The sequence below is a fragment of the Tursiops truncatus genome, chromosome 4 (assembly GCF_011762595.2).
Source record: "Tursiops truncatus isolate mTurTru1 chromosome 4, mTurTru1.mat.Y, whole genome shotgun sequence".
Lineage (NCBI taxonomy): Eukaryota > Metazoa > Chordata > Mammalia > Artiodactyla > Delphinidae > Tursiops > Tursiops truncatus.
In genome coordinates this window covers 132,640,660-132,668,641 of record NC_047037.1, presented here as the reverse complement: position 1 = coordinate 132,668,641, position 27,982 = coordinate 132,640,660, and the positions used below count along the sequence as shown (strand labels likewise).

Sequence of the window (27,982 nt, the reverse complement as noted above, 5' to 3'; positions counted from 1 at the left end):
CGAAGCCAGCCGGGGGCGGGGCAGGTGGGCGGGGGGCGTGCGCGCCGGATCCCATCGGCCGACTTCCGGCGCGCGGCGGGAGAGTGGGCTCAGAGCGCGCAGCGAGGGTCTAAGTGCGAGCGCCCAGAGAGCCTTGGGTCCGTGGGTAAGTTTCCTCCGCTTTTCAGGAAACTACATTTATGGTTTGGTTTGGGGATTACTATCAGGAATTGGATGAAACTGTAGGAACTGGTTTGGCGGTAGGGATTGTCCTCTTATTTTTAATCGCAGTGGGTGAGGGTTGGCCATGTGCTTTTCAGTTTTAACTGAGGTTTACATTGTATCTATCACTTTCTCTGCTTTGTAAGGTGTCAGGGCCTTTTTGCATCTCTCTGCTTTTTTAGGTTTTTTAGGTCATGCACCTAAATTGCATATTTTCTCATTTTGCATCGTTTGTCTCTAGCAGATTACTTAGTCCCATTTTGTAGTTGGTTTCTACCTTATTTTATTCACCAAGTCCTTTGTTTTGTTTTGTTTTCTTTTTTTTGGCAATGCTGCACAGCATGCGGTATCTAAGTTCCCTGACTAGGGATGGAATCCAGGGCCCCTGCAGTGGAAGCGCAGAGTCTTAACCACTGGACCGCCAGGGAAGTCCCAATTCACCAAGTCCTTTGAAATGGCTTTTCCTGGCTCTCTAATTCTCCTCGTGTTACCCATTTAGATGATTGAGGCCCAAGAAGGTTAAGTCCCTCAAGGTATCCCAGCTAGGAAGTCTTAACTCCTTAACTCAAACCTAGGCAACTCTGGCTGGCGGCCTCCTAGCCACTCCTGGGTGTAGATTCCCTCAGGCTGAGTCCTAATCCTATTTCAGAGATCCGCGGCAGTAATCAGGATAATTTCCCTTCACTGACCCTCTTATTCAAACTAAACATAAATGTTTTCTCTAAATTTAAAGATACGTTCATTTTAGATACGTCGATACACGCGGCAAGTCTTTTCCAGTAAGCTAAAATAGTGTTTTTCTCCGAGATGATAATTTAGTAATTTTTTTCTTCCTCATATTTTCAACTGTTAAAGAGTATCTGAAGCAAAATTGGTTCCGTTGGAATCCAGGCTACATCCCCACTTATCTATGTGACCTGCAGCAAGTTACATAACCTAACTGAGCCTTACTTATTTATCTGCAAAGCGGGCATGGTAATCCTATCTGCCTCACAGAATTCTTAAGATTAAGTGAAGTAACTCGTGAAAAGCATTTAGAATAGCATCTGGCACGAAGTTAGTGCTCAAAAAATCTTCTTTATATTAGCAAATTATATTTTTCTTTAAACGTGTAATGCTAGCATCTCACGAGAAGTAACTGATTTCAGTTTTTCCTGTTATCAGTTCGCCTTCTACATAATTACATGTCTTCTGAAAATTAGTAAATGAATGTGACAAGTTATTCATTCCTTTGGCTTTTTTTTTTCTTGTTAGAATTTTTTCTCTCCCTAAAGCATCAATTTGGCAAAAGTAATAAATAAAATATAGCAGGTTAGCATTTACTACTGCTGAGTGTAAGAAATTGTACTAACTGTTTATAAATGTCATTTCAATTCTTACTAGGCCTCATAAGACAAATTCTCTTAATTCCACCTTTTATGATGTGAAGAAATTGAATTGCAGGTAGTAAGAGCTTAACCAGGGTCACACTGTTAGCTTGAGAGATAGTTGCCTATCCTGCCCAGGATCAAATGCCAGAACTAAGCAAGACGTGTTCAGATTTGATTTTTGCGTTCTCTACCAATTTTCTGGCATATTGCACTAACTTCTTAAATAGGGGTCAGCAAACTACGGCTCTTGTGCCAATCCTTCCTACTACCTGTTGTTGTACAGTCCACCAAATAAGAATAGTTTTTACGTTGTTAAATGTTTGTGGGAAGAAAAGGAAAAGTGATGTTTCTGTGACACATGACAGTTATACAAAATTCAAATTGCCGTGTCCATAAATACAGTTTTATGGAAACACAGCCACAGTTATGCTTTATAAACCTCTGATAGCTTCCTGTTACTTAGAGAAGAAGTAGGCAAACTATGACCTACAGCCAACTGCCTATTTATGTAAGTTTTTACTGGACACAGCCAGGCCACATTTGTCTCTTGTCCAAGGCAGCTTTCATACTACAGTGGCAGAGTTCAGTAATTGCAACACAGACTATATGGCCCTCAGAAAATATTTACTATTTGACCCTTTATGGGCTCTAGTCTTAAACATTTCTTTGAATTTATTGTAACTTTAAAGTCTATTATTTATAAGACTAAAGGTTTAAAAACAGTTATTTTCAATTTGGTGTCTAAAGTTAAAACATTTTCATTTTTAACTGAGATTTGATGACTTTTAAATCTTCTAAAAGTGAAGCCCAGGGACTTCCTGGTGGCCCAGTGGGTGGGAGTCTGCCCTCCCAATGCAGGGGGCCAGGGTTCAATCCCTGGTCCGGGTAGCTGTATCACGCATTGCATGCCGCAGCCAGCACTCTGCATGCTGCAACTAAAAGATTCCGCATGCCGCAACAAAGATCCCACATGCCGTAGCTAAGACCCAGCACGGCCAAAATAAATAAATAAAAGTGAAGCCCAAAGAAGGGTGATTGTTCATAGATTTTGTTTTAATGCAATAAGGAGCTTTAAAGTACTGCTCTAATCCTTAAGAGTACACAGTCATATTTCTCAAATTATGAATCCTAGTTTTTCACAAATGAATTGCTGGGATAAAATGTTATTTGTATGATTACAAATAACTACTTAAATCATATTTAGAAATCGTGGTTTCTAAAGTATATGTATTCTAAACTATCAACTGTGGTTTTCTTTCTGCAGCTTTCATTTTCCTGCTGAATTCCTGCTTTGCAGACTGAGCAATGGCAGCCCGAGTACTTGTAATTGGCAATGGAGGAAGGGAACATACTCTGGCCTGGAAACTTGCACAGTCTAATCATGTCAAACAAGTGTTAGTTACCCCAGGAAATGCAGGCACTGCCTGCTCTGAAAAGATTTCGAACACTGGTAATCATTTTTTTGAAGTAAAAGTGAACGATTATAAATGATAAAACTGTCACTCACATCTCTTCTTTATAAAGGTCAATTGCTGTTCAGATTTGAATGCTTTTTTTAACCCAGAAATTTATGTTGTAATTTGAATACTTGCCATATGTTGTAATTTAAGGTATCCTGTTGTTCAGAGTGTATCATTTTCTTACCTTAGATTATTTTAAACCGTACAAAACACGTCCACTGAAAAAGTTACAAAATCCCTAGTATAGGTTAAAGGTGTTTTGGTGTGTATTTTGGGGAATGCAAAATTGAGCAGTGCTATTAAATGTAAGTTCTGGCAATTCTTACTCCATAATAGATCTCAGCCTTCATCTCTTCCACGGTAAATAGGAAAAGATGATCGGTTCTTATGCTGCACTAAATTCTTCAGTGACTTCTCATAGTAGTCAGTATAAAACTCAAACTACTGTCCTTACGAAACCCTCTGTGATCTGGCCTCTGCTGGCCTTTCCAGCCTGATCTTTTATAGCCCTTGTTTTCTTTTCACTGTGCCCTATCCATGCAGTCCTGCCAGTATCCCAAACAGAGCTGCCTTGGACTTTGTTCTCACTCCTAGCATGACTGGCTCTTCATCATTCAGGTCTCAACTTATGTTACCATCTCAAAGAGGACTTTCCTAAAGTTTCTAAGTAAAGCATGTTTACCCCCCAGGTCATTTGTTTTCAATCATGGACTATTATCTGTATCTTCTTTTACTTTTGTCTGTCTCCTATCTTCATTTCCCTCCTAGAACATAAGCTCTAGAATGTAAACTGCATGAGGGCAAGGAAGTCGCCTGTCTTTTTTTAAATAAATTTATTTATTTATTTTTGGGTGCGATGGGTCTTTGTTGCTGCGCGTGGGCTTTCTCTTGTTGTGGCAAGCGGGGTCTACACTTTGTTGCGGTGAATGGCCTTCTCATTGCGATGACTTCCTTGTTGCAGAGCGCAGGCTCTAGGTGCACAGGCTTCAGTAGTTGTGGCTCACGGGCTCTAGAGCACAGGCTCGGCAGTTGTGGTGCATGGGCTTAGTTGCTCCGCGGCATGTGGGATCTTCTAGGACCAGGGCTCAAACCAGTGTCCCTGCATTGGCAGGGAGATTCTTAACCACTGCACCACCAGGGAAGTCCCGTGTCTCCTGTCTTATTTTGCACTGTGTGCAATGTGCCTAGTACCCTACGTGGCACATAATATTTATGGAGAGAACATAGACCCAGCAAGGTACCAACTGGGAGAAGATAATTGTGTACATAGGAGCAAAAATAATAAGAAAAAGATAAGAAAATATCTGCTTCCCTGGGATCTTAACTCTGGGAGTGAGGTATTGTATTTTTTTTTTTAAAGAAATGGCACATTTTATCTAGATGCAATTGATGTTATACAGACCAGCCCATGAAAATCTCCCAATATTGTCATGAGGCTGCTATCACTTGTAGTGACAGGTTAGGTGTGTCATCTTCCTCTTGCCACCCTTTGCTGTGCTGAGGTAGTTGGCTCTGTTCAGCCCAGTTGTGTTTGCAGCTACTAACCCAGAGTGCATGGTACTCCATCCTTATCCCACTCAGGCAGTTCCTATAGATTGAGAACTCTGCCTTTTCTGCACTTATCCCCTACACATCACAAATACCACATATGTACAGAGACTTCAGCCAGCTTAAGAATGGTGGCCCAAATAACAGTGAAGCAGAAGAGCGCCTATAGAACCTACTCATGATTAATATATGGTTGATCCTACTACTACTTAGAACTCCCATCAAGAAAGAAAATTTACCTGGCTTGTACATTGGAGAAGTGAGCTAGGTCTTAAAAGTCATCCTTCAGTTCTTAGCTTAAACGTCTTTGCAAAGAGACCCTTTCTGGCTTAATCAAAAATAGCCTCCCAGTTTACCTCACATCAGATTTGCCTAATTGTTCACACTTTGTATTATTTTGCTTGGATATTTATAACTCAACATTCCCACAGTGAAATATAAGCATCTTAAATATAGGGACCCTGTTTGTGTTTACATCTTAACCTGGTGACTAGGACAGTATCTAGCATGTAGCAGTTCTCAGTAAATCTTGAATGAATGACATTTAAAAGACCAGTTTCTGAGTATATTCTCTGGTACACTTTTTTGTTTACAATCAGCACTGGCAACATGAACACCATAGTCAAGAAAGTATAGCTCTTGGAAAACTTACTCAGTTCTCTGCTATCACTGTAGTGATAACAGAGCAGAGAACTGAGCTTTGTTGGTTAGCCTGATGTACTGTGCTCTGAATTTCTCATGGTGAAACCCATCTGTACCAGTAAAAGAAAACCAACAATTAATAGGCATACCAAAGTATAGTACTTACATTTCAGATAGACAGTTAACTTAAAGAATGTTTTTATAAACAAGGTGGGTTTGTTTCTTTTTTCTTTTCACAGACATCTCAATCAGTGATCACACTGCCCTTGCACAGTTCTGCAAAGATGAGAAAATTGAATTTGTAGTTGTTGGACCAGAGGCACCTCTGGCTGCTGGTAAAGTTCATTGCTGTTTATTATTATGGTATACACCATGCTAACAGGAGCTTGGAGATCATCTCATCTAATACATTTTACAGATGAGGATTTCTAATATAATACACTGAAAAAGCTTTCACCCTCTTGAAATTTATGGATTCCAGGATTCCCCCCCCCAAGCATCAGTAGTATGAATAATAAGACTAAATTTGAATGAGAGATCAAATTTGCAGCTGTAGGAAATATTTTGTTTTTATTCTGCTCTATTCTGGTGTCTATTTAATAATCCATGTATTTGAATATCACACATGATTTTTGTTGGATTTGAATCATGTGTCAGTAGCATTTTGTTTATATCCTATATAAAACATGAAAAACGTAGTTATTCTCTGCCATTTGCTTCATCTCAATGTATATTTAGCCTGATCCTAATTCTTCAGAATGAAAAGGCCCTGCAGAGAGCTGGGCTACGGCTGCTTGTTTCCATCCCTAGGAATTGTTGGGAGCCTGACATCTGCAGGAGTGCGGTGCTTTGGCCCCACAGCAGAAGCAGCTCAGTTAGAGTCCAGCAAGAGGTTTGCCAAAGAGTTTATGGACCGACATGGAATCCCAACTGCACAGTGGAGAGCTTTCACCAAAGCTGAAGAAGCCTGCTGCTTCATTATGAGGTAAATAGAAGATAGCCTGTGAAGGGCACTTGTTATATGATATTTGAATATACGGGTCACTTTTATGTTACGAGTTTATAGTAAGATAATTCTAGGGGAAAACTCATAGGATGTAGACTGCCTTTTTCCAACATCAAAATAAAATGGGATTTACTCTTGCGGCCTTGCAGAAAGATAAATTTTTTCTTTTTAAGATAAATTTTTTTAATGTTTGTTGCTGAATAGTTTCTAGGGGAAAAGGATACATTTGGTTGTATAGGCATTCCCTCTTAGCCAAATTGACACATAAAGGATGGTGATTTTTTTCATCAATAATTAACTAGAGTGAGGAATCATCACTTGGCCTTCTGCCACCACTGTTCAATCCTAAATCTTAAAATTAAACATCCTGTTCTCTATTATATGGAGAACATTGAGCAATAAATGAATGTTGGTAGATACATGCCTTTGCCCCCTATTTTTGTTGACACTTTTCCTTTTTACCTGGTATGTTTTCTTTTTAGTTGGGTCAGTTTCATTCTTTGTTTTTTCTTCATCCTACATTGAATTTTATTATTTCCTAGTAGCCAGATACCTTCCAAGTAACAATTTTGTTACTTACTTTGGGTAAGTCTCCTTCTAGATCTCCAGTTCTACTCAACAGAAGGAACTACCAACAACAGTTTCTTATGTGTACTTGGAGAAATGATCTGTGTATCCATGCTTATATTGGTCTTATACAGCTACATCTTTTACTTGAAGGAGAGCATGATTCATTACTTTATATTGTATCTTAAAAGGTCATTCCATATGCATGCTATGCAAGTGCTGTTTTCCCCCAAAGATTTTGCTTATATGATCTCATGGTAAGTGAGAAAAGCAAAACTGTATGTACCATATGACCACAACTATAAAGAAATACATAGGAAAAAAAAATCCTGGCAGGAAGTACATCAAAATGGTGTTAGCAGTTTTTTTTTTTCTGCTTTTCAGTTGTTGCTATAGCATATTATTACACAATGCCAAAGCATTTTAAACTTTTGAATCTTAAAGATTTATTGGATATTGAAATTTACTCTGTCTTCACAGTGCAGACTTCCCTGCTTTGGTTGTGAAGGCCAGTGGTCTTGCAGCTGGGAAAGGGGTAGTTGTCGCAAAGAGCAAAGAAGAGGCCTGCAAAGCTGTACAGGAGATTATGCAGGTAAGTTGATGCCTCTTAAAAAGTTTATAATTTTCTAGTCACACTGGATAAATAAATACTGTTAAGCTTACAAATATTCCTCAAGGCAAGGAAAACGTATAGCAAACAGTTATTTTTCATAGTACTATGTATTATAATCCATCTCTGTAAAAGGGTTGTTACACATCTACACTGATGGCTAAACTATGATTCTGTTCTTTGCAAGTAAGTTCTGTTTAGCATCCTTTGTTGTCTGCTCTGAAAGGTAGAAAGTCCTCAGACTACAGAACATATAAATAAACACTCAACAATCCATGAGGACAAAAAAAGTATTTATCCTTTGTGTCTCAGGTCTAAGAAAAGTGAAGCAATGAATTAATATACTTTGCTTTTTATGATCCTTCTTGGTTGTTGTGGGTTTCTCCCCCTTGTGGAAATCTGTTTTCACAGACATTAGTATAATTATTGTAAGCAAACATAATTATAAGTCAGAAATAGAGTTAAATGGTAATGATGAAAACATCTGTTTTTCTGTTAACCTTATTTGAAACTGGAAAGCTGGACCCCCAGAAGAGTTTAAATGATGTGTTCATCTCATCTGTACCAGTGCTAACTCTACATCATTGCAACTCTGAAAATAGGAAACATTCGGGCTTCCCTTGTGCACCGTGGTTAAGAATCCGACTGCCAGTGCAGGGGACACGGGTTCGAGCCCTGGTCCGGGAAGATCTCACATGCCGCAGAGCAACTAAGCCCGTGCACCACAACTACCGAGCCTGCGCTCTAGAGCCCGCGAGCCACAACTACTGAAGCCCGTGCACCACGATGAAGAGTAGCCCCCACTCGGGGCAACCAGAGAAAAGCCTGTGTGCACCAATGAAGACCCAATGCAGCCACAAATAAATAAATAAAATAAAAATAGGAAACATTCATATATGTTCCTTTGCAGCTTTCAGAGAGAGAAAGAGAAATTATAATACTAGTGCGTTGGTTCGTAATACAAATGGTGCAAAATGACAACAGCCAATTAAGTAAATAATAAAAGCTTATAATTTATTTCTCTTTGTTTTGTTTTTATCGACAATAAGGATAAAGCTTTTGGAGAAGCTGGAGAAACAACTGTCATTGAAGAACTTCTTGAAGGAGAAGAGGTGTCTGTATGTATATTCATCTTTTGGACTTTTACAGAGTATAAGCTGTGTTATCTGACCTATGATCCCAAAAAAGGTTTGGTTTACTCTGGTCGCTTCATCCAAGAGCATAACCTGAGCAGTTACACAGGAATTTGTATACGTTTAGTATTTCAGATACAAATGAAAAAAGAATTTATCTTCTTTTTTTTTTTTTTTTTGTTTTTTTTTTTTGTTTTTTTTTTTCGTTTTGCGGTATGCGGGCCTCTCACTGTTGTGGCCTCTCCCATTGCGGAGCACAGGCTCCAGACGCGCAGGCTCAGCGGCCATGGCTCATGGGCCCAGCCGCTCCGCGGCATGTGGGATCCTCCCGGACCGGGGCACGAACCCGTGTCTCCTGCATCGGCAGGCAGACTCTCAACCACTGTGCCACCAGGGAAGCCCTTATCTTCTTTTTTTAAAATATATAAACTTATTTATTTTTGGCTGCATTGGGTCTGTTGCTGCGCGGGCTTTTTCTAGTTGCTGAGAGCTGCGGGGCTACTCTTTGTTGCAGTGCGCGGGCTTCTCATTGCGGTGGCTTCTCTTGTTGCAGAGCACGGGCTCTAGGTGTGCAGGCTTCGGTAGTTGTGGCACATGGCCTCAGTGATTGTGGTTCTCAGGCTCAGTTGTGGCTCGCAGGCTCTAGAGCACAGGCTCAGTAGTTGTGGCACATGGGCTTAGTTTTCTCCGCAGCATGTGGGATCTTCCCAGAACAGGGTTCGAACCCGTGTCCCCTGCATTGGCAGGCAGATTCTTAACTACTGCACCGCCAGGGAAGTCCGAAGAATTTATCTTCTTTTAATCATCCCCAGTGTAGCAGTAGGCAAATTGGACTTACATCATCCCCAGTGTAGCAGTAGGCAAATTGGATTTATATCACCCATTATTTAAACAGGGGAAAGGTTGAAATTTTTTACTTTGAGAGTAGCTTGATTTCCGCGCCCCCCCAACCTAGCTCAAAAATTACAGATCCTTCAGAACAGAGTATACAGGATCTTTTGATTCTCGATCTAGGAAACTTAGGGTTATTTATGTTTTAAATCATTTTACTTTAAAAAAGAAAACTTTTCCTCTAATTAGAGTTAAGGTACATATAGTTCTCCTTATTAAATTATTTTTTTACTTTTTGGCATTTAAGGTTAAGTGGACCGTTTGTTTTCTCTACAGTGTCTGTGCTTCACTGATGGAAAGACTGTGGCCCCCATGCCCCCAGCACAGGACCATAAGCGATTGCTGGAGGGAGATCAGGGCCCCAACACAGGGGGAATGGGAGCCTATTGTCCAGCACCTCAGGTACTTCACAGAGGCTCAGCTGAAGTTCAGTAGTCATTTTTTGGTCTTCTCAAAGAGCTCTTAGGCACTTTCTGTTTTTTTTTCTGTAAATGATATTACTAATCAGCAAATTGGTTTTCCTATTAAATGAAAAGTGTCTCTTCTGGTCTCACTCTAAAACTAACCTTTTCTAAAAGCCTTTGAGGAACTAACTTAAGTATCGATTGAACAGATCCTTCTAGCCCCTCCTTATTCATCATTGGATATCCAGGGCCCTATACACAAGTGCTCAGTAAGAGTGGGTATGGTGAATTGAGAACCAGGTCAGACTACCATTTGTTCTTCTAGTCTTTCTACTTCATAACGGATAGAGCATGTTTCCAAACAATTCCTTGACAATGTTTATGAAAAATATGCATTGAGCATATTATAAATAAATTAGCACTTCAGAAACTCACCCATTTCCTTTCACTGCTGATAGTTATAATTGTTTGTGCTAATAATATAGTGCCTTTTAGATATTTTTCTTAAGTAGATTAAAAACCAAACAGGGTTTACTTTAGACTTTGTGTATTAAAACTACCATTTGGTAAAAGTGATTTTATTTACGTATATTTTTTACTTAAAAAAAATTGTTTACTTATTTATTTTGGCTGCACTGGGTCTCAGTTGCAGCATGTGGACTCTTAGTTGCAGCATGCATGTGCAATAATTTCTACAATTAATTTATAAACTCTAGATTCTCAATTTATAGGCTAATGAGGTATGCATAGAATATACTATAAGTATACAAAGGAGCCTCAGTGTGGGCGAGGACTTTTTCAGTTAAATACCAGTTACATTTAAATAAGTCTCTATGTTCCCTAGGTTTCTAAGGATTTGTTGCTAAAAATTAAAAATACTATTCTTCAGAAGACAGTGGATGGCATGCAGCAGGAGGGTGTGCCTTACACAGGTAAGCATATTGATGTCATTGTGGACATTATTTATAAAGTAAGTTTGCAACATTTTCTTTTTTTATAAATATATTTATTATTATTTATTTTTGGCCACATTGGGTCTTTGTTGCTGCACACGGCTTTCTCTAGTTGCTGCAAGCACGGACTACTCTTCGTTGCGGTGCGCGGGGTTCTCATTGCGGTGGCTTCTCTTGTTGCGGAGCTTGGGCTCTAGGTGCCTGGGCTTCAGTAGTTGTGGCACACAGGCTCAGTAGTTGTGGCTCACGGGCTCTAGAGCACAGGCTCGGTAGATGTGGTACATGGGCTTAGTTGCTCTGCGGCCTGTGGGATCTTCCCAGCAGGGCTTGAACCCGTGTCCCCTGCATTGGCAGGTGGATTCTTAACCACAGTGCCACCAGGGAAGCCCACCATTTTCTTTTTTTAATTGACCACTGTTATAACATTTGTTACGGCCATTCCAAAACTTTCAATACTATAAGTTTATATTCTGATTTTCATAGTCACAATACAGTGTCTTCATTATAGACTCTTTTTTTTTTTTTCCATTTTTTAACGAAGGTATCCTCTATGCTGGTATAATGCTGACCAAGGATGGCCCAAAAGTTCTGGAGTTTAATTGCCGTTTTGGTGATCCAGAGTGCCAAGTAAGTAATAAAGATAATAATATAAAGTGTTACTTTGTAGAATATGTGTGCTGTTTTAATCTTAGGATTTATCAGCCTTGAAATAATTACCTTTGAGAAACATATGCAAGTTCTGGTATCCCAGTGAATAAAATGTCTAAGGACAACTGAAGTTTCTCTTAGTTGCCATGTTGATTATGTTTTTCCAGGTGATCCTCCCACTTCTTAAAAGTGACCTTTATGAAGTGATTCAGTCTACCTTAGATGGCCTGCTCTGCACATCTCTGCCTGTTTGGCTTGACAACCGCACTGCCGTAACTGTGGTCATGGCAAGTAAAGGTTATCCAGGAGACTACACCAAGGGTGTAGAGATAACAGGTGAATATCAGAGAACAAAAGGTTGGATTGCAATGTGACAGGTGACCAGTACCACAGTAGGCCTTTGTCCCATTCAATGTTGTGTTCCTTTTAAGGGTTTAGAGACATCAGTAACCTTTTAGGGGTTTCTAACATAAGCATGTTGCTTGTTGGATACGGGTGTCCAGATATCCAAAATTACTGTATTTAAAGAACTGCCGTCCGTTTCTCTTCCTGCACAGCGAAGACTTAAGTGGGCCTAGCTAAGTTTCCAGAGAATCACCCAGTGCTGCTTTTCTCGTCCATCCTCCAAGAGCCAAGAAGATAATAGGAATGTATGAGAGTTGGAGGAACTTTAATATAAATTACATCAAGGAGAAAATTTCAGGGCTTGATCTCTGAATGATCACAAATTAACCCCCCAGTTTGCAGTGCACCCCATGGTCACTTTGATGGCAGAATTAAAAGTTTCAGAAGTATAGCCTTCTCTTCTGTTTCTCCTTATAGGAGGTGAGGCATCTAGTTAAATGATGTTAGATAAAGCAGTGTTTTAAAATGCTAAATAAGTTCCAGCACGATAAGGCCAACACCAGACCTTTAAAATCCCTAGCAGGCTGTCATTTGGCAGCCTGCTAGGGATTTTAATACCCCAATACTGTGTTTGATTCAAACACCCTATTTCTGTCTTACCCAGACAGTAAACCTTAATACCCCAATACTGTGTTTGATTCAAACACCCTATTTCTGTCTTACCCAGACAGTAAGTCCATTGCCCTGTGCGTCCCACACATGGCAGCTGGGCAGTTAGGAGCTGATTGCCTTTTAAAATGGAGAAAGGGAAGGGATAGAATCAAGATCTTTTGTATTGGTGAAATTTCCCTAAGATTGGGGTGACAAGTGTCATAGTTATTTCTGACACACCAATATTGGGTGTTACTGATACCACCACATACTTGAGTACCTGTGACTGAACGCTCCTATGTTATAAAAACACCTGGGGGGACCTCCCTGGTGGTCCAGTGGGTAAGACTGTGCTCCTAATACAGTGGGCCCAGGTTCGATCCCTGGTCAGGGAACTAGATCCCTCACGCGTGCCACAACTAAGAGCCTGCATGCCACAACTAAGACCCAGAGCAGCCAAAATAAATAAATAATATATAAATATTTTGAAAAAATAAAAACACGTAGAGAAGACACGATAGTATAAACAACTACAATAAAAAAAATGTTTTAAAGAAAATTTGATACAGCAAAAAATAAAAAACACCTAAGGAAGATGTGTATTAACAGATTACCAAATATGGTGCTAAAAGAGAAATGGAAAAGGACAAACTAGGGATATGAAAGTTTTTTGGGGGGGACTTCCCTGCTGGCACAGTGGATAAGAATCCGCCTGCCAATGCAGGGGACATCTGTTCGAGCCCTGGTCCGGGAAGATCCCACATGCCACGGAGCAACTAAGCCTGTGCACCACAACTGTTGAGCCTGTGCTCTAGAGCCCATGAGCTTAGAGCCCGTGCTCCACAACAAGAGAAACCACCTCAATGAGAAACCCGTGCACCACAATAAAGACTAGCCCCCGCTCACCACAACTAGAGGAAGCCCGCACACAGCAGCAAAGACCCAACTCAGCCAAAAATAAATTAATTAATAAGGAAAAAAAATTTCTTTTTAATTAAGAGGTTGTCTTTTTATAAACTGTCCATGTTGGTCATTTCAGAATTTAGAAAACACAATCTAATAATATTTTAAATGTAAAATATATATGTGAGATCTTAAAACTAATTCAAAAGAAAATGAAGCAGGGGACTTCCCTGGTGACACAGTAGTTAAGAATCTGCCTGCCAGTGCAGGGGACACGGATTCGATCCCTGGTCCGTGAAGATCCCACTTGCCACGGAGCAACTAAGCCTGTGCACCACAACTACTGAGTGTGTGCTCTAGAGCCCACAAGCCACAACTACTGAAGCCTGCATGCCGTAGAGCCCGTGCATCACAACTACTGAGCCCACTCGCTGCAACTAGAGAAAGCCCGCACACAGCAACGAAGACCCAACGCAGCCAAAAGAAAAAATGAAGCCAGGGATTTTCTTTTAGGCTGAGCCCTAAACCTAATTTAAATCATATTTGTCTTAAAATTTTACAATTGTTGTATTAGGGAAAAGATTAAGAATATGTTTTGCATTGCAATGATCTTATTGGTTTTTTTAAAAAAGAAAGCAACTTTATTTAGTTGGCTATGATAAAGCAAAAAGATATTCTTTTACTCTTCAGTAAAAAATGTGATCAAATGCAGGATTTAGGGCTTCCCTGGTGGCGCAGTGGTTGAGAGTCCGCCTGCCATTGCAGGGGACTTGGCTTCGTGCCCCCATCCGGGAAGATCCCACATGCCGTGGAGCGGCTGCACCCATGAGCCATGGCCGCTGAGCCTGCGCGTCCAGAGCCTGTGCTCCGCAACAGGAGAGGCCACAACAGTGAGAGGCCCGCGTACCGCAAAAAAAAAAAAAAAAAATGCAGGATTTATTCATGATGTTTAGGTTTTGTTAATTTTTTTTTTTTAACTTTTCGGGAGAAAATAACTATGCTTCTAGTTTCAAACTTTTCAGGGCTTAGCTTTTTTTTTCCTTCCTTATTGAAATAATCACTCTTACATGAGATTTATGATAACACAAGGTTTTAGTAATACAGTTATCACCCTAGAGTGGAACAGACTGTTCTTAGGAGTAAGGCTGTATTTACTATAATATTACATTAATTCCTTTCTGATAGGATTCTTGTGAAAATTCATTTAAGTGAAATAAAGATTTTATTTAAAAAAAAAACTTCTGGAAATTATAAGCCACAGTGTAGAATATTATTACTGCAATTGATATGTCAAATATGCTCTCTTACAGGGTTTCCTGAGGCTCAAGCTTTAGGACTAGAGGTGTTTCAAGCAGGCACTGCCCTAAAAGATGGCAAAGTGGTGACTAACGGGGGTAGGGTCCTTACAGTAACGGCCATCCGGGAAAATCTCATCTCAGCCCTTGAAGAAGCCAAGAAAGGACTAGCTGCTATAAAGTTTGAGGGGGCCATTTATAGAAAGGACATTGGCTATCGTGCCATAGCTTTCCTCCAGCAGCCCAGGTAAACTTCTGACCAAGGTGATTATAGCACAGCTTCAGAACTGGCATAAATGGTGATGTAGAAAACTCCATTAACCCTGTACTAAATCATTCTGTATTCTTAACTCTATGAGACTGATCTGATTTTTTTATATATATATAAATTATTTATTTATTTTATTTTTGGCTGCGTTGGGTCTTCGTTGCTGGTGTGGGCTTTCTCTAGTTGTGGTGAGGGGGGCTACTCTTCGTTGCGGTGCTCGGGCTTCTCATTGCGGTGGCTTCTCTTGCTGCGGAGCACAGGCTGTAGGTGTGCAGGCTTCAGCAGTTGTGGCTCGCGGGTTCTAGAGTGCAGGCTTAGTAGTTGTGGCTCATGGGCTTAGGTGCTCCGTGGCATGTGGTGTCTTCCCAGACCAGGGCTCGAACCCGTGTCCCCTGCATCTGCAGGCAGATTCTTAACCACTGTGCCACCAGGGAAGCCCGACTGATCTGATTTTGATTTGCATTTAGTTTGAATTGAAACTACTAGTTACAGCAATATTCAAATGAAATGGAAAAAACTTCATGGTAGCTCATGTTTGAAAAGCTCAATAAGATCAGTGCTGTTGAAAGATTTTTTCACATTGTACGTTTTAGATATATGCAATCAGTTGTCAATTATTCATCAATAAAGAAGGGGGAAGGGATTTTTTTCCTTGAGTTATCATATATTTATATATTACTGTTGTATTTATCTTTTTTTAATGAATTTATTTATTTACTTACTTAGTTTTGGCTGCATTGAGTCTTCATTGCTGCACGTGGGCTTTCTCTAGTTGTGGCGAGTAGGGGCTATTCTTTGTTGTGGTGCGCAGGCTTCTTGTTACAGAGAACGGGCTCTAGGTGCACAGGCTTCAGTAGTTGTGGCACACGGGCTTAGCAGTTGTGGCTCTCAGGCTCTAGAACACAGGTTCAGTAGCTGTGGCGCCCGGCCTTAGCTGCTCCACGCATGTGGGATCTTCCTGGTCCAGGGCACAAACCTGTGTCCCTGCATTGGCAGGCAGATTCTTAACCACTGTTCCACCAGAGAAATCCCTGTTGTATTTATCTTAGTTCATGATTTTGTCAAAGAATTCAGGATGAAAATATTGGTTGTCTAACTTTGCAACTTTATTTGATTGTACTATAAATTTTGGCCATCTCATTTGGTCACTGCATTTATATTTATTACTGAAATGTATTTTGTAAACCCTTTATTGATTCATTTATTGTCATATACAACTAACTATTCCTTTGTAAAATCAATGAACTATTAACTGCAAATGTGGGTATTTTGATCTCATCACAATTACTATTGCTCATTGAGTTCATCTATGAGAAATAAATATGTTTTAGGACAAAATGAGAAATTTTTAGCAACTTAATTCAAGTTACATTGTTACTGATAGGCAAATTTTTTAAGGTTAAATAATGGAATTTTTTTGAACATTAAAATACCATGCTAAAATTTTATTTTTTATTTCAAAATGACTAGATTCTATTGAAATGACCTATTTCAAGTGACTTGAAATCTTAATATTCATCTGATTCTTCAAAGATGAAGAAGATGAGAGGCTACAGTGCCAATTGCTACCTGACAAAAGAGTTGTTTTTAACCAGTAGAACTTCGTTTCCTATATAAGCATGACCCCAGACTGCTAACTTTATTGGAGTTAACTGCCACATTTCTCTCAAGTCTGTACCCTGGCACCTTGCTTCTAATAAAACTTGACATATTTCTTCACGTATCCCTGAATCCCACTAATCCAGAGTTGTCATTTTTGTAAGGCAAGACTAATGAAGTCACATTGCCATTTATAAACTTGATCTCTAAATGTACTGTTCCAACTTGTTGGCACTATTATAGATGGAAGTGATGCACTGAATATCATTACCTGGTTTTGCTTTTTTTGGAGTTTTTTAAATCTTACTTCTTACTGTCTTTAGTTATAAGGAAACATACAGTTCTCTATTATTGCAGTAAGGGCTCAGTTTCATTATTGAGGATTTCTTTGTAGAGTCCTTATAATCCTAATTTCCACTTTTTTGACTCCGTTTTGGCACTCCTTTCCTTCCCATACCAAAATTGAACAGAGAAATATTACGGCCAAATATTGGTATATTTAACTGCCTGTGACAAGTACTTCTGGAAGAAATAGTTAAGTTAGAGAGGTAGTTACAAATAGTGAAGTTCCAAATAGTGATGATCAACTGAGGAGGTTGTTTAAACACATTTCAATTCCTAGGACCTGCCCTAGACCAGCTAAATCAAAATCTCTGGATATGGCCCAGCGTATTGGGGGATATGAAAATCACTAGTGATATCTTCTGCTTTAAATAATATGTTAAGGTTAAAATAATTCTTCCCTGGCATTTAGGTGATGTCTTTGTTTTTTTAAACTCTTTAGGGGCCTGACTTACAAGGACTCTGGGGTAGATATTGCAGCTGGAAATATGCTGGTCACGAAAATTAAGCCTTTAGCAAAAGCCACCTCCAGACCAGGTAAGTCAGGGCCTGTCCTTTGCTAGTTCATTAACTGTGACAAACATTGTGTATTGATTTGTGCTTTGTAGTTTACTGAGGAAAATGTTCCAGATTAATGCCAAGTTGCTGTAAGTCTTGCCCCATTTAAGCCAAACTCATAGTGTTCGGCTTTCTTATCTCTAACACTAAAAGCATTTCTTACCCATGACCTTAAACTCAAAAGGATATGTATACCCCTTTAATATCTGCTTTCTTGATCAACTCTTTGCTGTTGAAATGCAGCAAGTAATTAATTTTCTCTCCAACAGGCTGTGATGTTGATCTTGGAGGTTTTGCTGGTCTTTTTGATTTGAAAGCAGCCGGTTTCAACGATCCTCTTCTGGCCTGTGGAACAGACGGCGTTGGCACTAAACTGAAGGTAATCAGACACCTATGTGAGTAAAGGCCTTTTATGAAAGACATGAAAGGATTTACTGTGTATCAAATACATATCTTTCGGGACTTCCCTGGTGGCGCAGTGGTTAAGAATCCGCCTGCCAATGCAGGGGACAAGGGTTCAAGCCCTGGTCCAGGAAGATCCCACATGCCGCAGAGCAGCTAAGCCTGTGAGCCACAGCTCCTGAGCCTGCACTCTAGAGCACGCAAGCCACAACTACTGAGCCTGCGTGGCACAACTACTGAAGCCCGCACGCCTAGAGCCCGTGCTCCGCAACAAGAGAAGCCACTGCAATGTGGCGCGATGAAGAGTAGCCCCCGCTCGCCACAACAGCCCACGTGCAGCAACGAAGACCCAATGCAGCCATAAATAAATAAACAAATAAAATACATATCTTTCCCCTCTTGACATATATGCACTAAAGAGAACCACACCAAGTAATCATACAGTTGGCTACAATAGCTACGTGTTTCTAATAACACAGTGTTGGTGAGACTATATCCGGATAGAAGGGTTATCTTAGGGGAAAAAAGGGAATACTTTCGGACCAAGTAGCTTATCGGAATTTAGTGTTCTTTTGTCTTTAGGTGTTCAGAGCACCTAGCCAAAAGTCAGTAATATTGTTAGCCTCCACTGATAATTGACAAGATATAGGTTGGAGCTTATTCTCTTATGTGGATGTTTATATTCTTCTGTAGATTGCCCAGCAGTGCCATAAACATGAAACCATTGGTCAAGATTTGGTTGCGATGTGTGTAAATGATATTCTGGCACAAGGAGCGGAGCCCCTCTTTTTCCTCGATTACTTTTCCTGTGGAAAACTTGACCCCAGTACAGCTGAAGCTGTTGTTGCTGGAATTGCTAAAGCTTGTAAAAAAGCCGGATGTGCTCTCCTCGGTATGATCATCCATTTTAATCACACATCCTTCTTATGTATTTCAGCCCTATGTACAAACATGATCGGTTACCAGTATACCTAACGAGACAAACTGTGTGTCACAAGACGAGGCAAGTAAAGTATAGATGACACCACCTAAGGACAACTTAGACCTTTGTGCCCTCGAACCCTCCCCTCAAGGCTTGGTCCCCAGACTGAGACTCATACTCCACCATCGCCCAGGCCTTATCTTCTCCCTGATCCTTAGCCACCATTTCACTCCCATCTCTCTCAGTGGCCTCCTGGACAGACAGGGTAGGGGGCTGTTTCCTCCTTATGGCCCTGCAGCAGAGGCAGATCGGGTCTTGGCTTTCTGAGTCTTAACTTAAGCCTTATTTTCCCACAGAAATGACACTAAGAATAAAATGTACCCAAGGTTTACAGAAATATTAAATACATACATGAGGATTTTGAACACAATTAATTTGTAGGTTGACCAAGGAACAAAACTACCTATTTTATATTACCATTTCTGTGGACAGGTATGTCCCCAAAGCCAAACTTGCCTTTCAGCCATCTTTGAGAACAGTTCCTAATTCGGATCTGCCTTCCTAGACCGTGTCTTTACACAGTATCGTGGTAGTATGAACTATGACATATTTTTTAGGCCAGGGCATTTAGAGTTAGGCAGGTCTATTAAATCACTTCTCTAAGCCTGTACCATTATTGGAACATAGAGTGATTGTAAAGATCAAATATAGGTGAAAGCATTTCTGAAACTAACTGCTAGAGAAATGGTGTTATATTCAACTGAGTATTCATCCCGTAAAAATAATGATGTTTGGAGGCTATACTCACCCTTTGTGGAAATTAGCACTATTTCCCCTGAAATCATGCTTAGATGTTTGCGGAATACAGCTTTTGTTTAATTGTTCATATGAAGAGTAGCTGGTGTCACTACTTCCTAGACAGGTTTATAATATTTGGTGATTTCTTTGCTCTTGTTTTCTCTTTCTGCCAGGAGGTGAAACAGCAGAAATGCCTGACATGTACCCTCCTGGAGAGTATGATCTAGCCGGTTTTGCCGTTGGTGCAATGGAGCGGGATCAGAAACTCCCTCACCTGGAAAGAATCACTGAAGGGGACGCTGTTATTGGAATAGCTTCATCTGGTCTTCACAGCAATGGATTCAGCCTTGTGAGGAAAATTGTAGCGAAATCTTCCCTTCAGTACTCCTCTCCAGCACCTGATGGCTGTGGTGGCCAGGCCTTAGGTAAACATACTCACATTTAAACTCTCCTGCTTGGGAATGTCTGAGCAACCACTTAGTTGGGTTAGGCTTTCGTTACTTAAAGTTAGAATGGAACAAACTGCGTATGTTTTGGTTTTATATTCATAGACTAAGTTTTTGTCTCATCTTCCTAATATACAGGTGATTTACTTCTAACTCCAACCAGAATCTACAGCCATTCACTGTTACCTGTCCTGCGTTCAGGACATGTTAAGGCCTTTGCACATATTACCGGTGGGGGATTGCTAGAAAACATCCCCAGAGTCCTACCTCAGAAATTTGGGGTGGATTTAGGTAAGATTGCTAAAAAGAACGTTTGCTCAGAAAACTGTTATGAGAAAAAATACATTGTGGAAGGAAACTTCATGGGTAGTTAGTACACATATGATTATGTGGAAAATTCTTTTTTTAATATTATATTTATTTATTTGGCTGTGCCAGGTCGTAGTTGCGGCATGCAGGATCTTTTTAGTTGTGGCATGCAGAATCTTTAGTTTTGGCATTCTAACTCTTAGTTGTGGCATATAGGATCTAGTTCCCTGACAAGGGATCAAACCCGGGCGCCCAGCATTGGGAGTGCAGTCTTAGCCACTGGACCACCAGGGAAGTCCCTACCTGGAAAATTCTCAGATCATTGGGGCTTCTTGTGGAAAAAATAGGACTGACCTTTTCCACCTTTTCTCGCTTCATTAGCCATGTTTATAAGGCATAAAGTCCTCATGTAATTGACTTAGATGAAATTCTTTAAGCAGATTCTCCAAGGGGGTCAGTAAGCTCAAGCTCTATCAAGATGGAATCAGGAACATGCTGGGAAGGGAAGTGGTAGTTATTAAATAGTCTGTGCAGGGGATAAAGGAGACCTGAACCAAGGCATAGAGAAGGGAAGCAGATTGGAGAACCATTTTGTGCTTAGAAGGAAAAAAGAAGTCCCAAGTTTCTAGTTTAGTAGGTGAGTAGATTTGGAATAGGAAGTGGAAATACAGTGTTTTACATCTTTGAAGTATTTATTGTAGTGTTTTTGTGAGCAGAAGTTAAGTTGGGTACTTATATGCAGATAGTAATAGTTAATCACAAAGAGAATAGGAGGGACCAAAAGGTTGTTCCTCAATATTCCACCCACCTTAAAGTTTGGCAGAGGTAGAATTTCTAAAAAAAGAATAGTCAAAATCAGGCAGTAAACCATGTGAAAGTATCAACTCCGAGCAAGGATTTCAACATGACACTGGTTAGCAGTGTCAAAAAGCAGCTTGGTGAGGATAGATACCACCCCCCCATATATTGGAGCGGGGGGTGATGGCAGAGATACAGAGACAATGAGTGAAGATTGCTGTTTCAGGAACCTTATTAGTTGGGAATTCCCTGGTGGTCCAGTGGTTAGGGCTCAGTGGTTTCACTGCAATGGCCGGTTTCAGTCCCTGGTCAGGGAACTAAGATCCTGCAAGCCATGCAGCAGGGCCAAAAAAAAAAAAAAGAATTTTATGTGTGTGTCTATATAGGTATTACCTAAAATTTTTTATTAGAGATTTTTGTTGTATTAGAGGATAGGTTCTTACACCTAAATCTAGATTTTTTTTTTTTTCACATTCACAAAAGGGTAGTATGCCGACCTTTACTGGAATTCAGCCATTAGAGCATCTAATTCATTAGGGGATTTCTAAGAATCTAGTTAGTTAACGCAGCACAAAACTTCACTCAATCGTGAATACTGGCCAAGTGTGACAAGAAAAGTGTTCTTAATGCCTGAGGTACAAATGGATCCCAAAAAAACTTCTGAAAGGCCCGTTTATAGTTTTACCCTCTATAAAATAGCAGTGCTGGTTTTAATTTCCATAGGTTTGTATATGTACATACTTCTATACTTTGTGTCAATAATAGGTTAATTGAACAACTCTTGCCTGTTTTCAGATGCCCAGACCTGGAGGATCCCCCGGATCTTCTCGTGGTTACAGCAGGAAGGACACCTCTCTGAAGAAGAGATGGCCAGAACATTTAACTGTGGGATTGGGGCTGCCCTCGTGGTATCAAGGGATCTGACACAGCAGATTCTGCAGGATATTCAGCAGCACAAGGAAGAAGCCTGGGTGATCGGCAGAGTGGTTGCATGTCCTGAAGGTAACTGTTCCTTATTTAGTTGCTCTGTTTCAAGCCATTGATAGGCAACTATCTTTACGCAGCTGTAACATGAAAACACCCATGCCAGTAATACCATGCATCTCTTCATTTCTGCCTCAGGGCTCTGACACCTCTGTGTAGCAGTCACATATGCACAACTACACCCTGCAGGACAGCCCTTGACCAGCGGGGTGAGAACTAGTGAATAAATGCCCACTTTAGGGACAGAAGAAGGGAGCGGTTCTGAGGCACAGTCTGCATGGCTCCTTTGAGGGTCTCAGTGGAATCAAGCCCCAATTGCCCACAGTGGTTACCAGTTTAATAACACACTCTTATATTGGCTCTTGCCCATCCTCATTCTGGTTCCCTAGGATCACTTCCCAAAGTAATCACCTCGCATGTAAGACCTTGTCTCAGGCTCTGCTTTGTGGTTCAGCTCAATTCAAGGAGTAGTGAGCAAGCACCCTGACCAGTACTGTGTATGACTTAGAACTCTGTTAGAAGTACTAGAAATTGGCAGATCGACAGAAAACCAACTCAGTTTCTCTAACAGAGATGTCAAGGCTTGTTAATTTTGTCTGTATCTGCCTTTCATCCCTTTATTGTGTGGCTTTCACTTTCAGGCAGGCTCTCCAAATACCGGAAAGATGTCTTGAGCCCACATCCTTCAACTCACATTGCAGTAAGAGAGGCCCTCTCTTTCTCAACATCCTATATCGAGTCTTTGAATAGCCTTGCTTGGGTCACATGCCTACCCTCGAAGCCAAGAGGTCATAGCACTATTGTGGATGCAAGACTTGCGGGAAAGGCGAGACAGAACACTGGCAGGCAGTAACATATCCACTTTATGTTTAGATATAGTGCTGTACCTTTTAGTTGAAGTGGGCAGTTATATATGTTCACCATCAGGAAGTTTGTATGAATGAGTGACGATAAGTGAAGCGAACGTATTATTTTAGTCCTTGCATATCTTATTTTCAGAATAAAATACAGTACTCTAAAGTTTTTATAGAACACTTCTCTTTCCATATTACTGTTAATTCACAGTTGTTCTTTTTTTTATTTATTGGGTGTGTTTGAAACAAAGGTTCTCCTCGTGTGAAAGTCAAGCATCTGATTGAAACCATGCAAATAAATAGATCAGTATTGGAGAATGGCACCCTGAAAAATCATGTCTCTGTTCAACCAAAAAAGGCAAGAGTAGCTGTCTTAATATCTGGGACAGGTGAGATGTGGCTTCCTCTTTACTATAGAGCTGTAGAAATGCTCTTCCTTTTCTCCCACCCACACCACCCCCCCCAAAAAAAAAACCCTCCTTCCGACTCTGAGAACACTCTCAGTACTGGGGCCTAGGTATCATTAAGGAGTGTTATCTTTTCTACATCCTCAGTCTTTCCACTTTCTCAGGCATTTGAAGCAGCTTCTAAAGGAAGAGTAGAGGGTGTGGGGAAGATGGTTGAAGAGAGAGAAGCTAGAAAAGACAGAATGGAAATTCCAACTTCTTTTGAATCATAGCTTTGTAGTTGAAAAGTCTTAGGACAGTTGAGGCTTTTTTAAATTAATAGTAACAATACAAAATTTGTGTTTGACTCTGCGGACAGTGGGGTAAAGTCCTAAGAGCATTGTATTCTCTCATATGGATGGATATAGTATGATTCTTTTTTCCTTTTATTTTTTTTATTTGCACCATGCCATGCAGCTTGTGGGATCTTAGTTCCCTGACCAGAGATTGAACCCAGGCCCTCAGCAGTGAGAGCAGAGTCCTAACCACTGGACAGCCAGGGAATTCCGTCCACTGTTTTAAGTAACATTGCTATGAACATTCTTTTAAATATACAATAAGTTTGTAAGTGCATATCTGGTTATTTCTTTAGGTTAACTTTCCCAGAAGTATAATTGCTTTACAAGTCTATTTTAAGGTTTCAATATACTTTAGACCCAAGTTGATGGTAAAGCAAAGAAACTACTGTAAGGGTCATAGTGGTTTATTCTTCTTCAGAGGGTTGATTTTTTTGCTTAATTAAGCAGCTTATTCCTCATCAATCAGTCTTAAAATCATGTTATACTGTTTCTACTGGTCTGCTAAATCATATTATTTTGCAGGAGCAATTACGTGTCCTTGAACCAGGAGTGCCTATGTTTTTGTAAGATACTAATCCATTATTCTAAGAGGAACGGAATTTTAAAGCCTCACATATTTTGCCAATCTTTTCTAAGACATTTTTATTCAAAAATCTTGACCATTCCCTATTCAAAATGGTATAAACGTTTTAAAGAAGTGTGCACTCACCTGTGCTTTTCTCCCTTTTTCAGGATCAAACCTCCAAGCTCTCATAGACAGTACTAGGGAGCCAAGCAGCTCTGCACACATTGTTGTTGTGATCTCCAACAAAGCTGCAGTGTCTGGCTTAGATAAAGCAGAAAGAGCCGGAATTCCCACCAGGGTAAGTTACTTTGAAAAGTATCTTTCAAGATTACTTACACTCATAATCTGCCCCCAAGTGTTCTTTGGATGCCTGGATTTGGGGTGGGTGCTGGGCTTGCCTTTATATTCATCCTGTCCATTCCTTAATTCTTGACATCAAGTGTATCTTCAGAAGGAGGTGAAGTATAGTCTATATAAAGGTTGAGTTTTAAATTATTTTTGGTAATTTGTTGGAAATGGATTGTACTTATCTTTTTCTATTCTAGGTAATTAATCATAAATTATATAAAAATCGTGCAGCATTTGACACTACAGTAGACCAAGTCCTTGAAGAGTTCTCCACAGACATAGTCTGTCTTGCAGGATTCATGAGAATTTTATCTGGCCCCTTTGTCAGAAAATGGAATGGTAAGCAAAAATAGTTTGATACTACATTGAGGAATTGACTGAAAATGGGCTATAGGGTGGTGAAGTTGCCAAACAATCCCAGTCATGGTATTTACTGTGACGGTTTATTCTGACACACGTCATAACTGAATTTCCTTTGCCTTTAGCCCAAAGAATAATGATTTATTATCCTGCTGTCTCTATCAGTTTTCTTTGGCCTGCTGTAATTACGGTTTCTAATGTAGCTTAGGTTGGTTTCACATTACTGCAAACATATTATTTCATTTTCTGGATAAATATTGGGAAGAGACTTTTTTACTTGTTTAGAAGCAAGAGAAGGTGACTCTCTGTATCCCAAAATAGAGTTCCTCTTCTGAGGAACTGTGAACCATTGCCAGAAGATGGAAAGGAAGGCATTGTTGCCAGATAACATAGTGTCTGCTGTTAATGCCTTTCCCGCAGAAGTTTTGACTGCTTCCTGTGGTTCTTTTTTGTGCACATATTTGGTCAATAAATGTATTTCCTCTTCGGAGAGTTTGTTTTCTTAAGTGAATATAGTTAGAGCACTTGTGGTGTAATATACCACAGGCAATGCTTTTGGTGACATAAGGCACACAGACTGACTAATCCGGCATCTGTGGATTAGTCACATGCCACTTCATGGTTAGAAGTCAAGCACATAGACACTACGCAGGAACCTCCTGTCTTTCTAATATTATGTGCCAGGGACGAGCTGAATTTTCTTCAAGAGCCCTATGATCCAGATTAGAACCCCTCCCATCCAGCTTTGAGTCAGTGCAGGCGCCTGTTCAGATGCCCCTTGGTGTGTCTTCAGCTGTGCAAGGCAGAAACCTGCTGCTCCCAGGGCCCCCTTGGATGAGAACGTGTGTTTCACTTTTCCTCATTTCTGTCTTTGACAAAGAAAACACCCATCCTAGAAAAACCTTGCTCCTATTGACTCCTGATTCTAGACAGGAAAGTGTATGTTCCTTTGACAGAATACATAGGGTTTTTTAATTCTGACCACTATGTTTTAATTAATTTCCAGGGAAAATGCTCAACATCCACCCATCCTTGCTCCCTTCGTTTAAGGGTTCAAATGCCCATGAACAAGTCCTGGATGCCGGGGTCACCGTCACTGGGTGCACCGTGCACTTTGTAGCTGTGAGTATGTCTCTTTCTACCAAAATCTTATTAGTACTTAATGTAAATTGTACTTGGCAGAAGTAATGTTCAAAACTTTCTCATTTTTCTTTTCCAGGAAGATGTAGATGCTGGACAAATTATTTTACAAGAAGCTGTTCCGGTGAAGAGGGGTGACACTGTTGAAACTCTATCTGAAAGAGTAAAATTAGCAGAACATAAAATATTTCCCTCAGCCCTCCAGCTGGTGGCCAGTGGAACTGTACGGCTTGGAGAAAATGGCAAGATCTGTTGGGTCAAAGAGGAATGAAGCATCCTAATCCAAGAATGGAGCCAGCTTTGAAAGAATTCTAGCTGCTTGCAGGGTGACTTTTATCGTGGACTCAGCCTGAAAGACATCTAAGACATATATGTATTGCTTCCAGTGGTCTTTCAGGTTTTACCTGTTTGGGGCCTTTTTGTTCATCATCAAAACAGGCATTCAGAATTCCTTTTACTTTCAGCCAAATAAGATACCAAAACTTAATCTTTCTTATATATTCGTTTTCGAAGAGCTAATAAGTCTAATAAGTTAATATCTCTTCCCCATATTGTACATCTGTACTGATCTGAATTGAGACTTCTCTAATTATTCTGATCCTAAGTTGGTGTCATAAAATTTTGAGGTAGTTCCCATTTCTGAGGGATAGTGTTCTTTGTACTTTGAAATATCATTACACATTCCTATAATAATTGACAATTTTTGTAACACCCAGATTTTCGCTTCACAGTTTGGGAGGATGGAAGGCAATCTACTCAGACTAGTAAAGAGTATAATGGGACTGCATGATTTCCCACTCCAGCCAGTCATTTCTAATGTGGATATGCAGTTCTGGAACTGGGAGGTCTAGGTTGACATACTGGGCCACATGTGCATGACCCTACACATAGGACCACATTTCTGTCATCGCTGAGCAAACAGGGAATGGCCACCTGGCCCATAGGCAGCCAGCCAGCCTTAGACTGCTGAGCCACCTTCAGGGTGGCCTGAGAGCTCTGCCTGCCCAACAGGGGGGCACCTTACTGAAAGGGTACCTTGAAGCCCTGTTCAAGTCCTTCCTTGGAGTTTAAACTCAAAACTTAACGGCACAGGACTCTTACAGTAGTTATATACAGAAGAGAGTAAACTCTCGCCTTAATACAGGAAAGAGGGTCAAGAGAAGCAGAGTGCCAGAAAAAAGGACAGACACCTTTGCCAAGAGACCCTCATCACTGCCTCTGGTGCAAGTCAGTTTCCCCAGGCAGCTGGCCGACATTACCCTACCTCTCCTTGACTGTAGTCAGCAACTGTCATCAAATGATGTCCAGGTACATCATTTTACATAGGTGTCTTTGCTGCAGAAACAATTGACTCACTTTTTTCTAGAGAGCTCACTCAACATAATAAGCTATTATGTATATGCCAAACTATCCTATGAAGTTTTTAGAAAGTTAGAAGATATAAAGGAAAATGTTATTGGTTGATAAAATCATATACTGTAATAAAAGTAGAAGCTGGTACCAGGGTAAATTAGAAAAATCAATAAGAGTTTATGACTTTAGAAATACAATTTTCCAGCCCTTATTTAGACACTAATATCCACTAAAAGGAACCTGGACACCATGGAAGGTAGCTGATTCAGTATCTTCAGATAGGAAGAATCAAAGTGTGTCTGAAATATGTGGTTGACAGAAACCAAAAAAAAAAAGTTGAAAGTAGCAGGGATGATACTGAAAGGACAGAGGAGTCAGCTGAAAGGGTGTCCTACTGTCTAGTTTGTGATAAACAATATTATTTGGACATGTTGAGTGTGTGAGCAGCTGTTGGTTTATGATACTCAAAAGGTCATTTAAGTTATGAAAAAGACAATGCATAGAAGGGTGAAAATATGTTAGTTTTATATTAATGTAATAAATATGGATATTTGTCTTTTATTA

General features: G+C 40.2%; 1 protein-coding gene and 1 long non-coding RNA gene across 6 annotated transcripts in view; one reads left to right on the top strand and one right to left on the bottom strand.

Annotated features, from left to right (window-relative positions):
• The first annotated feature begins 86 nt into the window (after positions 1-86).
• GART (phosphoribosylglycinamide formyltransferase, phosphoribosylglycinamide synthetase, phosphoribosylaminoimidazole synthetase) lies at positions 87-27,982 on the top strand. Of its 5 annotated transcripts, XM_004318505.4 has the most exons (21): positions 2,877-3,021; positions 5,461-5,556; positions 6,032-6,206; positions 7,275-7,386; positions 8,454-8,522; positions 9,705-9,830; positions 10,677-10,764; positions 11,327-11,412; positions 11,601-11,769; positions 14,643-14,874; positions 17,279-17,373; positions 17,664-17,773; positions 18,490-18,688; positions 19,690-19,941; positions 20,101-20,253; positions 21,865-22,071; positions 23,159-23,296; positions 24,385-24,515; positions 24,763-24,904; positions 25,932-26,047; positions 26,145-27,982. In XM_004318505.4, the coding sequence occupies exons 1-21, from the start codon at positions 2,877-2,879 to the stop codon at positions 26,334-26,336; spliced, it is 3,033 nt and encodes a 1,010-aa protein (XP_004318553.1). In that variant the 3' UTR covers positions 26,337-27,982. The 5 variants fall into 5 exon arrangements, 4 of the variants coding, with proteins under 4 accessions (XP_073660561.1, XP_004318553.1, XP_019778535.1 ...); XM_073804460.1 differs by lacking the exon at positions 2,877-3,021 and adding an exon at positions 87-145 and having other exon boundaries at positions 5,461-6,206; XM_019922976.3 differs by lacking the exon at positions 23,159-23,296.
• LOC109547896 (uncharacterized) overlaps positions 3,015-27,982 on the bottom strand; it is a 43,615-nt gene continuing 18,647 nt past the window's right edge. Inside the window, exons 3-7 of the long non-coding RNA XR_012331598.1 lie at positions 24,554-24,686; positions 17,590-17,739; positions 15,618-15,879; positions 5,388-5,497; positions 3,015-4,130 (exon numbers count right to left, since the gene is read on the bottom strand). This is a non-coding gene — a long non-coding RNA (uncharacterized lncRNA). The remainder of the gene's footprint in view (positions 4,131-5,387; positions 5,498-15,617; positions 15,880-17,589; positions 17,740-24,553; positions 24,687-27,982) is intronic.